Source organism: Equus caballus, chromosome 1 (genome assembly GCF_041296265.1).
Source record: "Equus caballus isolate H_3958 breed thoroughbred chromosome 1, TB-T2T, whole genome shotgun sequence".
NCBI classification, from domain to species: Eukaryota; Metazoa; Chordata; class Mammalia; order Perissodactyla; family Equidae; genus Equus; species Equus caballus.
In genome coordinates this window covers 90206259-90222837 of record NC_091684.1, presented here as the reverse complement: position 1 = coordinate 90222837, position 16579 = coordinate 90206259, and the positions used below count along the sequence as shown (strand labels likewise).

Genomic DNA, 16579 nt, shown 5'->3' with positions numbered 1-16579 from the left:
AGTCTGCTAGTGGAGAGGAGGTGGCTTTTTACTACAAAGGCTGTAATGGTAACAGAATGAAACATTCAGTGAAGAGATCTCTCTCACTTGAGTCTCTTACACACCTCGTGAAAACAATGGAAACGTACCACCAGCCACGCCTCCTGTGGAATATCAGAAAGCTACAACACACTCTTCAGCCTGAGCCTGACACAGGGCAGAGGAGAGACTCCAGCTCCCCCTGGGCTCAAATTTCCAATTCTCTCAGAACAAGGGATTTGTTCCTAAGTCCTCTAAACACCAGGCTGAGCCTAACCACTCACCCATTCCACTGACCTTTATTTAACTGTTCTGCTGTGAATGACAGCCAGTGCCACGGTCCTGGGGTGGAACCAGCATCAGTGCTGTTGCAAACTAAAAAAAGTCACTTGTCAGAACTCCCTAGCGCATCAGCGCTGAGAACTGGACATACAAACAGGCGTCATAGACAGGCAGACCATCCAGCACACATCTCCTGTGCTTCCTGAGACAGCATAAAAACTGACTGCTCTACTCCCCAGGCCAGAAGGCTTGTCATTATTGACAAGAAAATTTAAATTTAAATGAAGGTGACAAAACACAAACCCTCAGAATTGCCTTGAAAATAAATTCCAGCATGCAGGAAAACCCTTCCACCGCCTTCTGCCAACTCAAACGACCTGTTCTAAGCAAGCAGTCTCCTTTCTGCAGACCTGCCTGACTTCGTTTGAAGCAAACCTGGTGTGTAAGTAAACACAGACAATAGTGAGGGGACAAGAGTAGGGGGCCGTCGGCCTTAAGAACAAATTAATCATTCTGCCAAAGATGCCATATATTCTAAGACAGTGAACTGTCATAATTTATCTCAGTTGTTTTTTTGAAAATGTCAATCTATATCATTTTATACATTTGCCTTTTACATAAATTAGGATAGGTTTTGCAAAAAGGAAAATTGGAATTTTATAGGTTAAGAAGTGAATTTATATAGATAAATTAAGAAAACTTTCAAAGTGTGGCTAAATAATTACTTTCCTTATAATTCTCCATAGGATGGAGTCTTCCTCCTCAAAACATCTCACCAGACTCAAAGACTGCCACCTCCTGAGTCTCCCACTAAAACGTGTCTTGTACCGAGCAGATATACTCAGGGACTGTGTCAAGCCAGGATGGACTACAAACTCCGAGAAAGCAGAAACTGACAATAAATCCTCTAAATATTTTTTCAAGATTAAGAACAGTAACACAAAATTGGCCCATCCCCTCTCTGGGCAGAGAGTAAAAACAGCATGACCTGGAATAAACTTTCAAACCCCTACAGGTTAGGGAGGACGTTTAAGCATCCTTTAGAAACTGGGATGTTAAAAAAGCTGTCCAATATCTTTCAGAGATGAAAAGAAATAGTATCTCTTCTTCATGTAATATGGGAATTAGATACCACTAAGAATTACGGGAAGGGGGCGAGCCTGGTGGGGCAGCAGTTAACTTCACACATTCTGCTTTGGCGGCACGGGGTTCGCCGGTTCAGATCCTGGGTGCAGCCCTACGCACTGCTTATCAAGCCACACTGTGCCAGGCGTCCCCCATATAAAGTAGAGGAAGATGGGCACAGATGTTAGCTCAGGGCCAGTCTTCCTGAGCAAAAAGGAAGAGGATTGGTGGTAGATGTTAGCTTAGGGCTAACCTTCCTCAAAAAAGGAGTTATGGGAAGTTAAAAATGCCATATTGTACACCATTAGAAAGTATACTAAAGTCAAGCAAATATAATCTCAAAGTAAAAATGCATGAAATATATCTGGGGCTATACAATGCATTGGTTTTCTTAAAAGCAGAACCCAATATTCAAAATTAATTCCTTGACATCAGATAGTAAATGGGTGTTCAATAAAAGTACCTACAATGCTTAATTTTAAAAGTTCTATGGTCTAGCTTCTGGACTTATTCTGCTACACAGACATTCCAAGTATCTGCTTCAGTTTGTGAGGAGAAGTCAACAGTAGTTGCCACAATGTCTCTCAGGGCCTCGAGGACTTTAGAATTCAGGCATGGGGAAAATGGGCTATCTATGGAATTTTCTACAGCAGCAGAGAGGACCAAATACCTCGTCCACTAGGCACCTGCTATGCAGCAAGTACAGTGATGTACTTTAAAAGGAGAGCCAACATATACTAGAAACATAAAGGGACAAAGAACTACCACACAGGTGGCAAGTTCTCTTCACAGACTCTCCCGCGACATGAAAACAAATGCTGCTCCTCTCATCAAGCTTGCTTGAACTCAGAGGAACTGAACCAGCACAGACACCTCCTCTCTAACCCTCCATGATAACATGGTTTCCTCAACTGTTTCATGGACATTTTGTGCATTCCACATACTTCACCAGTTAAAGGTCATGGTAAAACCATTCTGCATTATCACACAATTTTAGAAGTCAATTGCTCAAGTCTAGAGTTTTGGTTTGATTTAGTTGTTGTTTTTAATATGTCAGCCTTCATTCCTGAGACAGAGAGATCTCAGGATTATTCATTCTGAATGTTACAGTGTCTGCTTCCCTTAACTAATAATGCAGTGTTGACTTGTTAGACAGACCAATTCCAATTGCACCACTTTGTGAGAATTCCAGCCATGTCAGTATCAAATAGTCCACTCATATCCCACAGTGAGAATTACTGGGTCAACCAAAAAATAACTTATATTCCCTCAAAAATATGCAAAACAATTTTCCTTGGGAAATTCTGGAAATATACATCACTACTGTCTTTTACTTTTTTAAGCATTCATTTAAATAGAAATTTAATCATTTAAAATAAGTTGCAGACATTTGGGCACCTACCTCTCAGTTCCCCCTCCAAGTTATCTTGCATATGAAACTTAAAAGACTTCTTCCCATCTTATGGGCCACTATCCCAGTCCTGTCCATCATTAATTCTCTCCCGGATGATGTCAGCAACCACATAATTGAGCTCCAGGCGACCATCAGTCTCCATCTTCAACAACCTGTCCAATTCCCTTCTACCAGAATAACCTTCCTAAAATAGAGCTCTGATAATGTCACATCCTACCGGAAAAGCTTCCATGGCTCCCTACTGCCTTCTGAACCAAGCGCATGCTCCTCAGCTAGCATTCAAGGTCTTATATGCTCTAAGACTCAATACGCTTTGTTTCCTTTTAAGCTCCCAACCTCCCTATGTGTACCTTTTTATTGCAAAGGAAGAAGTGATAGTTTCTAAAACAGCAACTGCTTACATCACCCTCTTGGAATTCTACCCAAGTCTAAAGGCCCAGTTACAACACGACCTCTTTCGGGGGATTTGTCCCATCTTCCCTGAGCACTCACTGCACTGATGCCTCTCCAAGGCCCATGATCAGATTCTGCCTTGCAGAGGCCTCTGTGCTCCCGGTCTCACTGTCCTCACGGGCTAGGGACTAGGTCTTAGTCAGCTTCAACCGTCCCAACGCTGTTCACTCCCATCTGTTAGCATGATGCCTTAACACATAGTAGACAAGAATAAACGTCAGCTCAGGGAAAGGGTCAACAGGAGTTTTTAAATCCTGGAAAAAAATATCAACGGCCTCCAACAATCATGACTCAGATGTGCTCTTGCCTGCTGGGATGTACTGAAACCTCGGTAAAAACAATACGAGGTACAGCTCAGCAGCAGGTGAATTACGCTATAAAGGCATCACGTTTCTTAAGTAGTACAGAAGCAGATTTGGGAAAAACCAGAGGGAAAATGCTTCAAGGCATTAAAAATAAATGATTTTAAAAGAAAGGCGGATGGGGAAAAAAACAGCCTATTTAGAAATACAGGCAGAAAGTCACCCACGAACTTCAAGTCTCACGCATCATACACACCCCTTGTTCATCCAGCTTGAGCAGTTGCTCCGAGACCTTGGGTGAGTTCAAAGCCTGTCTCAGGCACGGAATGCTCAGCTCTGGAATGACATATTCCAGAACTTCTTTGAGAGGTAGTCCTCGTGCGGTACCATGCCTGGCTGTAGAGGGTATTGCATCTTCCAAAATTGCTCCTCTCAGGGTGGTAAGCTGCAGGGGCAAAACAGAAGACTTCAGTTATTAGTTATAAAAAGAGGAAGAAAGTTAAGACTCTTTTCTGAGTGGGGAAAGAGAGACTAAAGTTCTCAACCTGAAGAAGCAAAACCAATCCTCAAATTGTCTTTAAACAACAAAAGTATACAGGGATCAGGAACAAGCCAGGAGCGGGTGAAAGAATCAGATGCCTGCCTAAAGAAGGAGGAGTAGCAAGGCAGAACAATGTCGCAGGAAATAAAGACATTCCTACAACTCTGGAAAGCAACCTGAGAAGGACATTATGGAGAAATTTGGGATCATGAGGCTGGGCCTGGCCATAATCACTTTCCTCCTGTCCTTTCCTTTTCTTTTTCCTATTTCCCTATTTCTCTGCATCTCTTCTTTTCTCCCACTTCCTTCTATTTTTCTACTTAACTTTCCATTGCTGACAATTCCTGAGGCTGAATAGGGATATCCAGTGACACCCACGGGCAGGGTGATTCAGGGCTGAGAAGACTACCACCTGATTTTGCCTTAGGATTTGTGATATGTCCTCAAATATGTGATGAAAGCATGGCATCACTATTCTGACACATGGCTCAGATCTAACATGATGACAGAGGAAACCCCTAGCACCGGAAATCGAGAGACCTGGTTCTAATTCTGCCCCTCTGACTCTGGGAAGGGAGTTGTTAGCGTAATAACAAAGCAGCTGCGGTGAAGGTGAACAACCAGGCCTGATGTCTGCATGATGCTCTGTAACACCACTGCCCAATAGAACTTTCTGCAATGATGAGATTGTCCTCCATGTGCAGTAACAGGACCTACTAGCCACATGTGGCTACTGAGCACCTGACATGTGACTCACGTGACTGAGGAACTACATTTTTAATTTTACTTAATTAATTTAAATTTAAATGGCCACATGTGGCTGATGGCTACTGAATTGGACAGTGTGGGTCTATAACTTAAAACATGTCACTTCAAGAGAGGGACTTAATCTCATATTTACCCAGCACCACATTTAGCAGAGCACCGGTGTACCTGAGCACCAGGTAAGATGCACAGCGGTGCACATGCTCACACAGACTGCACGTGATGACTACTGAAGGGCTCTCCTTCCTCTGTCTGATCTGGAAGTAGTCAACCAAACTACACATTCTGGAACAGTTGACAAATATATTCCCCCCAAATTAAAATGGGTCAAGAGAAGAAAACCTAAAGTGCGGGCCAGATCTAATTCTTTATATAAGTCAACATCTCTGTGTATTGGGCTATACACATCCTGTCATTTGTATAACAATCTCACTTTTCACTTGAAGCAAGACATGCAAGGAACTAACCTAGGTCCTTGATGTAATGAAGTGTGGGAAGGCAGAGTTATTACCCTGGCAAAAACATTAAGAACCAGTCACCTAACTGCAGGCTGCCTGATTTTCTGCATTAGATTTTAGAGTTATTTTTAAGTTTTGACATAAATTGTATAGTCTAGCCCCAAAACCTTGCATTCTTATCATTTTATCCTATCACGTGAGGTAGCAGTAAAATCACTACCACTTAACATCCATGCTAGGTTTTCACATTTTTTATTTGGAATAAAATACTGTCGGCCCTTTCAATGATCTTAAATATTGCAATCATTAACATTACAAAATACACACGCTACCTTATCTGAAGCAACCTAGAGTAGTACTATGTCAAAGGCTTCAGCCCAGGGACAATGATGACACATTACCTCACTCGTCCTGAAAGCCACTCGGTAGTTGAACTGAGACCCTTCTTTCTCCTTGGCATCTTCCACCTTCTCTCTCCGGATGCTGACAGCCACAGGGCCAAGGTTTTCATCTATCCCAAAGTAGTTCTGGTGCTCTGTAATGGAAGAGAGTGGCAGCATCACAGAAAGAACAAAGCACAGAGTGGCCATCTTTTAGCTGCATATCACGTCTCTGAAGACACACCACACGGCTCTGCACACATGAGTCTCCCAACTGTGTTTGATCAAAATCTCTTGTTTCCACATCAGATGTACTTTTACATCTCATTTTCTATTACTTCCTCCTCCCTTTCTTCTTTCTACTAGTTCATGAGCAGCCAAGAGCCCTCCTTCCCCCCGCCTGCCCCAAAGCCATGATTTTGGTATTACACGAATAGCATCGTTGGGAAGAGCATGTTGTCATTCTTAGCAACTGTCAAAAAAGGAACCTAGCTACTTGAAGAACCATTACTGAACAGTTTTCCTCCATCTGGGAAGGTCACCTTCTTTGACTGAATGCAGGCACTAGAGGTGACCTAACCAGCCACTCAGACAAGCCAGATTAATCTTGGCAACCAGTGGAGTGGCAAAGATCACCCCTTTCATTACAACATCACTTAAGCACCTGACAGTCTAAAGCAAAATTTGGCACAACAGAAAATACATAAAAGGCCATTAAGTTGTTGAAGTTAAATTATATCTACTAATACTATAACAATTTGCTATGTTATCAGCTAATCATTTCTTTCACATAAAATTACTAGTTCCGAGGGATCTAAATTCACACAAGCTCATGGGAGGAATGAACCTCCGAGGCCCTCCTGTCCATCTAGCACATGAGTCCCCAAGGACACGCTTCCTGAGAGTCACTTCCTCATACATTCAATAGTTACGTGCCAGGCACTGTCACAGTGGGGTCAAGTTTAGAAACAATCCCCATGTATGAAAAATATTCTAGTCTGAACTCTGCCAATGATGGAAAGCTCGCTACTTCGTGAGCAATCCCTCTTGTCTGTGGGATGAGGTTTCCTGGGAGTGAGCTCTGCTAAAAGAAGTCAACATGCCTCATTGAAATCAAAGTGTTGTCTTCTGAAAGAACTCAAACTTACAACACTCAGATGTGGTCCCACCCGCACAAAACAGAGGGAGCAATTACCCCAATGTCTGTTGGTGCAGCTTGTCTATTTTTGGCAGCCCCATAACACCAAGTGTCCAGGCAGAGCAGGTGGTACATGCAATCGCCCAGGTGTTAGTCATTTATTTCTTAATGAATTGCCAGGTCAGTTCTCCAGGGTGACTGATTTTTTTATAAAATTGATTTTTTTCACCCTATATGCAAAACCACATTTATCCCTTTTGAATGTCACCTTATCGGTTCTGGCCAATCTTTCCTGACTCGTAGTTTTTAGTTAAAAGGAAACATAATATATCGAATATTTCTAAGTTTGAAGAAAACCACAGGTATTCCAAAGGCTTTGGGTTATGTGGACATTTTCTGCTACAATAATTTTTGAAGGGATAAGAAATGTTATTCAGAAAGTAGGAAACAAGCTGAGTTCAACAAAGGAAAGCAGCACCTGCACCACTCAGAGCCACTCTAAGCCACTAACGAACACTGGCTGGTCCTGAAGCGGAAGATCATTGACTTCTTTCCTTCCTGCAACCAAAGGAGATTAACACTGGCATTATTTCCCTTTGGAGCGGGAAGCAGCAAGTCAACTATTTTAGAGGCTGAAAGATGAATTATTGACTTAGTCCTGGACTTAGACACAACAGGAAACAAGCCTTTGTTTTTCATGGGTAACTCGTTTCTTGGGTAAATTATGTGGTAACAGCCAGGTAAACTGTTACACACATGAACAACATTAGTGAAATTAAACATACTTTGAAAAAAAGGTATGGGATCGAGGAGAGCTGACCCAGAAGCTGTTGTTTGTGGCTTGAATCAACAGTTCAAAAATATTCAATGAAAACAGACTCAAAGTTAATTGTCTACTTCAGACCACTAGGTACATTATTATTTTATTATTTCTTTAAGTTGGCATTAGTGACTATTTGACCCATGGCATTATACTAGATTTTGTGGAAAATGCATCTTTGAACTTAAAACTAAATCAGGTTAGAATTTTCTTATTTGCAGTTAGTAAGTGTCCTGACAAGAACTTTCAGTTTTATCTCAGTTAGTTCCTCATCATAAGCCAGATGCATTAAGAAAAATATGCAGAAAGTGCATCAGGGGCTGGCCCCATGGCCAAGTAGTTAAGTTTACGTGCTCGGCTTCAGCGGCCCAGGGTTTCTCCGGTTCAGATCCTGGGCGCCGACATGGCACTGCTCATCAGGCCATGCTGAGGCAGCATCCCACATGCCACAACTGGAAGGACCCACAACTAAAAAATATATATATACACACAACTGGGGGATGTGGGGAGACAAAGCAGGAAAAAAAGAAAGGAGATTGGCAACAGTTGTTAGCGCAGGTGCCAATGTTTAAAAAAAAAAGTTACTTGCAAAAAAGCTCAAATCAATTCTCTGTTAGGCGTTTGATGAACCCTGAGACATGAATCAAAAGAACTTCAAATTAGTTTAGGGAGAAAAAGAATGAACAAGGAAACAAAACCCCTTTTTACGGTAAAATTGAGAGCCCAGATTAAGTGAACCCAATCATTAATTCTAACACCTGACAACTAAAAATCTTAACCTGTGTGCTGCTCTCACACTTGGCAGGTGCTCCAGGGACAAACAACGGATCTGTGGCGGCCAGGGAGTGGTGGCAGGGGCAGGCACCGACTACAGGGGACTTTCCTCGGGTGATGGAGCTATCCCGCATCTTGATCGTGGTGGTGGTGACACGCCACATCCATTTGTCAAAACTCAGAACTCGACACTAAAAGGGGTGAATTCTGCTTTATGCAAAGTATACCTTCACTTTTAAAAAACGGAGAGGAAAAAGAAGGCCAGTGGGAGTAGAGCTAGTGGTTCGCACGAATGGATGGGTCTTTGGTACAGATACAAGGCACGACCATTTCACTCACCCCAGCAGAGGTAAAACTCTATTCCTCAAGTAATCACTATCTTCCTGTTTTCTCAGCTAGTAGCTAGTCTTCCACCCACCTCACACATTCTTCCACACCACTGCTCTGCTCAACATCTCCATGGCATCTTGGCGCCAAATCCAACAACCACCTTTCACCTTTTCTCTTAGCAGACCTGTCTGCCATATTTGGCACTGCTAGCCACTCACTTTGAGTTGGGACCCTCCACTTCCTAGACATCTGTGACATGTCCTTTCAGGGGGAGCTACCCAACTCCTAGGTCTTTCCTTCTGGGTCTCCTGTGTGGCTCCTCCTCTGGCCTCTCCTTATAACATGAGTGTTTCCCAAAGCTCCACCATCAGCACATGGCTGTCCTTGCTGACTGCCTCCGTCTCTACACTTATCTGTCTGAAAGTCTATCCATCTGTCTATTCTTCCATCCTTCCATCCATCCATCCATCTTCTCCTTTAAATTCCTCAATGATACCCACCCAAACTCTCTCCAGGCTCTTCTCTCATACATCTCCTAACTCACAAGCATCCACCCCCTCTGCTTGCCACATCTTTCACTTTTCTTCACTTGACATTCTTACTTATCATTCGAGCCTCAATCTAAACATCTTTTCCCCTGGAAATATTCGCCGCACCTCCAGATGGGGCTAACTACTTCAACATTTATATCCCCATGGCCTAGTACTATAGTGCCTAATACATGGTAGGTGCTTAATAAATTGTTCTTGAATTATGAACTGTAATTGGTATTGCTCAAAAGTCACGATCTCATCTAACCTCAACCGGAAACATCAAAATAAAAACAAGAGGTGGCTCATCTCCTGATGGGAAATGGACAAGACAGTGTCAAAGGTCTTGGGTCCCAGAAAGGTAGCAGGCATTGCCCTCAGTGAGAGGGACAATGTGGTTTCTTGAAATATTTACACAACTGAGAACATACAGGCTCATTAGAACTCGCATACTATATCAGTTTCCTATTGCTGGTGTAACAAATTACCACAAGCTTAGGAGCTTATAACAATACCCATTTATTGTCTCACAGCTCTGGAGGTTGGAAGTCCAAAGTCAGTTTCACTGGGCCAAAATCAAGGTTCCTGGCAGGGCTGTGCCCCCTTGGGAGGCTCAGCGGGAGAATGTTTCCTTGCCTTTTCCACCTTCTAGAGCTGCATGCCTTGAATTCCTTGCCTCATGGGGCCCCTTCCTATATCTGTAAAGCCAGCTTACTTCAGTGGTCACATTACATTCTTCATGTCAAATCTCCCTGTCTGCCTCTGACACGGACACTTATGATTGCATTTAGGTCCATCCAGACAATCCAGCATAATCTCCCCACCTCAAGATCCTCAACTTAACCACATCTGCAAAGTCGCTTTTGCCATATAAGGTAACATACACAGGTTCCAGCAATTAGGAAGGATCTCGGTATCTTTGGGGGGCAGCATTCAGCCTACCGCACATACTTTACTCATTTCAATTCATTCATTCACACACTGAGAATGGGACACGTTTCAGCCACGTGCTAGAAAGTGATAAATATGGGAGATACAATATCGAGCAAGATACAGCGCTTGCTTCAAAAGGTCTTAGCCCTGTGGGGGTAATAACACAGGAACAGGCAAGAATTACACATGCTAAGTTCTGTGATAGGAATAAGCAGGAGGTACCATGGAAGCACCACAAATATCCAGTATAGAATCAAGAATCTGGAAGAAAAATGCCACAAACACAGTCACAAAGGTCACAGAGCCCACCTATCCTATTTTAACAGAGGAATGTATGTACACCGTTTTAAAAAGCCAAATTCTTCTGATTGGTTTAAAAAAAAAGCATTCCCCTGCTCTACCTTTCCTCATTCTATTCAGTTTCTACAAAATAATTCCATGAATTCTTCTACGTATAAGGACTCTAGCCCATGACCACGTTGCCCTTTCCATTTACTTAGGGTTTTAATTGCTCTTCATGCTGTTTCGTAGTTTTCTCTCATGGTCATTTGTATCTTCCTTTAGATTTAGTCCTAGGTACTAGATGTTTTATGATAACATAAGTGGTATCTTTTTGAAAATTTCCATTTCTATTTGTAAGTTTCTAGTATATACATAACTAAGATTGCAGATTTGATTATTTCTCTATTTAGTTTACTCAGTTTGTGCTTTACATATTTTGAAGCTGTTTTTTGGTGCCATACATTTAGGGAATTGATCCTTTCATCATTAGGAAATGTTTCTCTTTATCTATAATGATCCATCTTGCTTTAACGTTACTTCATATTGGAGTGACCAGGCAGACACTCCAGGGTTTTATGGGGGTGGTAGAGCTATCAGTACAGGTAGGTCTTTTTCGCTTGGGCTCGTCAGCATCCCTGGGGAAGGTTCCTTCATTCTCTTGTCTGGAGGTATTTAGCCAAAATAAGGAAACAAGGCTGGGGGTCTCACTGTGTTGACTTTCACTTAATCCCCCAGTCTTTAGTGAAGTGCCCTAGTCCTGCCGTCAGCTGTGCTGTTGTTCAACTTCTCCAGCATAAATCTTCAGTTTCCACCTGGGTGAAGGGCAAGTAGTAAGCAGGCTATAAGGGACAAGAGAGACAATCTGGCTTTCTAAACTCCTTTAACTAGTCCCCTGTTCTCACCCCTCAGCCCTTATTCAGAGGTACCTGGGTCTGTGGCATGGACTGCCTAGCTTCTTTTTTTTTAAAATTAATTTATTTTTTTAAAGATTGGCACCTGAGCTAACATCTGTTGCCAATCTTCTTTGTTTCTTCTTCTTCTCCCCAAAGTTCCCCAGTACACAGGTGCATATTCTAGTTGTAGGTCCTTCTAGTCCTGGCATGTGGGACGCCGCCTCAGCGTGGCCTGATGAGTGGTGCCAGGTCCGCACCCAGGATCCAAACTGGCGAAACCTCAGGCTGTCAAAGCGGAGCGCGCGAACTTAACCACTCGGCCACGGGGCCAGCCTCCTGCCTAGCTTCTTGATGGCCTGACCCCACTATACAACACTGGCCAACACTGGGTAGGTGGTGGTGGTCTCCATTCTGCAAAACTGGTCCTTGCTCTTCCATCTACTTTGGCATTCCTTGCCTTCCATGCTTCTCCCTAGTTCTCTTCCCGTTGATGGTTTTTTGCTCTTTTTTTATTCTTTTACTGTCATTTTTAGTGGTGTTTTGGAAGCAGGAGAGAGAACATGTGTCTTCAATTTGCCACATTCAACTAGCAGCCCCAAACTTATTTACTCTTAAATACCTATCGTTCTAATAAGCCTGATTATTGGTTTCTGAATCTAGGCTTTGCTACTTATCATCTGCTTAACTTTGGGTTAGTCACATAACCTAGGCACCCCCTCCCAACTGCCCCCAAAAATATAATATACATATTCATGATCATTAACCTGAGAGAGACACTATAGTTGAAGGCAGGCATGTTACCGACAAAACACTAAATCAAAAACATAAAAGGAGTGAACACAAAATAAACAGCATTACGGGGCATTTCAACGTGGAGCCCAACAGCACCACACAGTTCAAGAGTGAGCCTGAAGGAGAGCCATACTTGTAATCTCAAAACGCTGACCTATAATCACCTAGAGACGTTACATCACATTCATGGTGTCACAGACTAGTTACCCCAACTACTTCTGGTGGAGAGTCTGATTTAACTCACCAGGAGGGAACCCACTTCAGTTTCGGTAACAATGGTAGTCTTTTTAAGAACGCAATGGCATGCATATTTTACTGAATAATTTCTATCAGGAACTATAATTTAAAAAAAAAAAACTGGGGGAACCCAAAATTTGTATCTTACCCTTATCACCAAAGATGGCAGGCAAATTGGTGAAAAAATTTTTTCGTTTATGCCTCCCTCTCTAACCCATGCCCCACGCTCATTTTCAATTCATCTCTCTCTGTCTCACACAGACACACACTTTCTGAACCCAAGTAGACAGATAACGTTTCTGCTACTTATAAGCACCACACCTTTGGATCTGCCAGCTCTGAGGCCTCGTAACTGTGTTCTAAGGGATCTTTCCAAGCCTTCAGTTTCACCAAGGAATACAGTAGGCTAACTGGATGTGTTTCTAAAGCAATCACAGTCTTCTGCTGCATAACAAAATACGCTGTCTGGCTTTTATAAAGGGCACTCAGCCCACCACAAAGATAAGAACAAGGATGGTGCCCCTTCCAAAGCCCTCAGGAGGGAGCCGAGCGCACTCCTTCAAATGACATACCCCATCCCTCCAGAACAGCTCCGCTTGTTCATCTGCATCTTGAGAGCCCTCCCATCTGTGGACAAAGGACAATGAGCACCCTGCATCACCCACCGGACCCTGTCCTTATCCCAAACACGAGATTTCCACAAAACCGCTTCAAGGGTGAATCAAATAACATCCTTCCCTGGCAGAATGGAAGCTGTGAAAAGACTCTAGTCTAGCTGAATGAAAATCCACATAGCATGCAAACATAACAGGGCAAGATTTAAAACAACTGGTTAACAAGATTGCAGTGGAAGAAATGAGATTCAGTGCATCTTGGTGGCACATTCTGGCTGTTCAGTAAAAGAAACAATTCGAACTCCGAAGAAGGAAAAAAAGGGTTACATGGTACCTTAACCCAAAGGCTGTTTCTAGGCCCAATGTCTTGGAAGGGAAATTTATTAAGCTCATCACAAATGAACGGAACAGGCGAGGGTCACAGCTCGCCAGGGCCTCCCGAGGTCAGGAACGTAAGAGAGGCACTCCAGCTCTGCCTTACGTGATTTCTCAAAGGTTAGCGCCATGCAGGCCACAGTGCCATTTACAAGCCGCCCACCAGCGCCACAAGGCACCGTGCCCAGAGTCCCTCACTTGGTTAATATGCACAGCAGAAACTCTCTTGCTCTTTTTCCATAAACTGCAGTTTAAAGACTCTTTGTTCTTTCAACAAGGAGTTGATCATTTCCTCATCGGCTCACCGCCTATCTGGGTTACATCCATGGCTGCAGATGGCTGCTGTCTAAAGTCCTACCGATGATGTATCTTCTTTCACTTTTCCCTCCAGACAATTGTGTGTCTGCACTTTATATCACCTCCCCTGTTCATAGTTCTCTAGGAGTTATAAAGAAAAAGCAAATAAGGGACAACCAATAAATGAATGAATCAATGAATAAAACAGGATCTACTTTTTCAGAAAATAAGGTTAAGAGTCATGAGACAACAACTTCAAGAAACCAAAACTCCCTGCTAATCCTTCATGGATTAATTACTGAATTTACCATGGGAGAGGGGAGATGGGAAAAGTGGTGCATTTTTGCTATGTGAAGGCTCCTTTGACCAAACTTTAACCAAAGTATTAGCTAAGCCTGAAAACCTGAGGCATTACAATGAGACAACAATATTAAACATACCTCACATAAATTAACTCAGTTTGTCCTCCCTACTCATGAGGAGGGGCTACTGCTTCTGTCCCCATTTTACAGACAAGAATACCGAAGCCCAGAGGTTAAACGACCTGCTCAAGCTCACAGTCTGGCGTGATGGGCAGGACGCACACCTGGGCCGCCTGGCTCCAGGCTCTGATTACAGCAACTCAACGGGGATGAGGTTCACGTAGAGGTAAATTATAAAAATCAGCTAATGCACAGTAAAATGAACGTCAAGTGAAAGATGAGACAGTGAGTCTGTCCTGAACATACGGATAGTATCTTGAAACATAATTTTAAGAGAACTTTGAACAAAAAGTGACAGACTGGAGAGGGGAGGCAGCTACCGAAGGCTTCCTTTAATAACCCATGATTTTTAATATTATTTGCTCAAGAATGGGAAGGAGGAAGAAAAGACTAAGAGAGCAAGCGCTCACTGAATAAACGTCGAGAGGAGGGGTCCTTACTATGGGTGGTAGTTGTCCAGCTTTCATTTTCTCTCTTAAGCGGGACAAATAGTGAAATAAACTTAGTATCTAACAAATACAAGGCAGGTAGGTTTCATTAAAGCTTTGAGGTATCTGAGACCTTGACTTCTATCCTACTGTGCCAGCAGCAAAATGCAAAGAAGTTTTCTCATTTAACTGCCACTCAAGCTGCTCTCAAATATTACAGTGTTAATTTCTCTTCCTAGGGTAATAATAGAGCATTAGTTCCTCTTCCTCAACAACCGGCTGAAAAGACTTCTGGGGCCACAGGGTCAATAGGATGCAATAGCATGCAGTCCTCTGCAAGTTCCTTAATGCTGCGACAATGGGAACTGTGGCCTCCCCAGGCGGCACGCATGCAAGAGAGAAAGACACCCGTTTCCCACTGTCAGCCACATGGAACCGATCCGACGATGCCCCATGAGGCTGGATCTCGTGTGCAGCTGGGCAATTCCTCCCCAGTGGGAGAGCCTGGGCCTCAAAGGGAGCTCTGTCTGTGGAGGCGATACTGGCCAGGCGGAGAGGTTAAGAACTGAGTCGATTATGTCCGCTGGGTGAGGAATCTGTCTCTGAGAATAGCACTATTGTTAGGTGGTACTCAGTTCACCCGTATGAATTTAATAGTGTCCAGCTCCCTATTAATTTTCTTCAGCGACTGTATAAAACCAGAAGAAAAATAAAGAAGCCACCAGGCATGAAATTCGAAGCAAAAGCAGTCATGCATCACTCAGCTGTGGGGTTCATTTGATATGTAAAGGTATACACCCGCCACAACTGTCACATTAGTGAAACTTAAGTGGATGTGTTTGCAATGGGGTGGTAGACTTCCCCAGACACCTTTCCCCAGGGTTTACCCTGCCATATGGTTCTCTCTCCTTCTTTCTCTCTTCATCTTTTAACCATTAAAATAAATTACTACCCTTTAAATGCTGTACCAGTTGTGTGGACAAGAGTTTCTTTCTAGAGAGAAAAGTCATAAATTTATTTAAGAACCACTTGGTTGGCAGGAGGATGCATGCCATGTGACAGGCCCTGTTCTAAGCCCTTTACAGGAGATAGTTTTTATTATGAGCCCATTTTATAGATGATTAAGTGAGGCACAAAGAAGTTCAAGGACGTGCCCCAAACTGAGATGAACTGTAAACCCAGAAGCCTGACTTCAGAACAGTCTGTGCTCCTCTCCTCAAGTTATGCCACCTCACCCGTAAGTCACAGCCCCCAACTACAACTAGAAAGGATGGACACGTCTGTCTACCGGCCAAAAGATAATTCCCCAGCTGCAAAACAGTAAGTTGGTATCAAGAGGGGTGAGAGGACTATTACACAAATACTAGAAGAATTCTTTCTTTTTCTTTGTTCATTTAGCAGATCTACGTGCAAATATTACCCTTCAGTTAAAATACTAATGACAAAGATAGCCATTGGAGAAAATGAGAGTTTAAACAGAACTAAGAGAGTGGTTAATAAAAATAGTGAAGTTGAAGATTTTTACAGAAAGAGAGGCTCTAGAAAGGAGTCCTGGAGGTGCTGTGGATCCCACAGAGGAATTCATTCTCAGGGGGTACAGATGGTGCAGCCAGGCCGGGGCACAGACACAGGGAGGGACCTTCAAAGCTTAAGGGCTGGCATCTTGGGGCAGAAACGGACCTTAGAAAGGCCAGTCTCGCACCCTACGCTGTGGTGTGGATGTGGCTTTTGTTGCAGACCCAGTCCACTCAGAAGCAGCTAAAAACTTTTTTCTTGGAAAGTTCCCATCTTTAAAAAAAAGAATTCCAACCTGCCCGCACCCCAGAAGTCTTTTGAAACTAAGAAGGGAAGGAGAAATCAAAGTTCTCTGGCGTATTCTTTTTATAAGAAACAGAGAACAAAGAAAATCCCAGGAG

General features: G+C 43.1%; 1 protein-coding gene across 9 annotated transcripts in view; it reads right to left on the bottom strand.

Annotated features, from left to right (window-relative positions):
• SIPA1L2 (signal induced proliferation associated 1 like 2) overlaps positions 1–16579 on the bottom strand; it is a 212098-nt gene that overhangs the window by 82488 nt on the left and 113031 nt on the right. For all 9 annotated transcript variants that reach the window (XM_070264665.1, XM_023647516.2, XM_023647538.2 and 6 more), the window contains exons 4-5: positions 5760–5893; positions 3851–4039 (exon numbers count right to left, since the gene is read on the bottom strand). In XM_070264665.1, coding sequence (XP_070120766.1) covers positions 3851–4039; positions 5760–5893 — 323 coding nt within the window. The remainder of the gene's footprint in view (positions 1–3850; positions 4040–5759; positions 5894–16579) is intronic.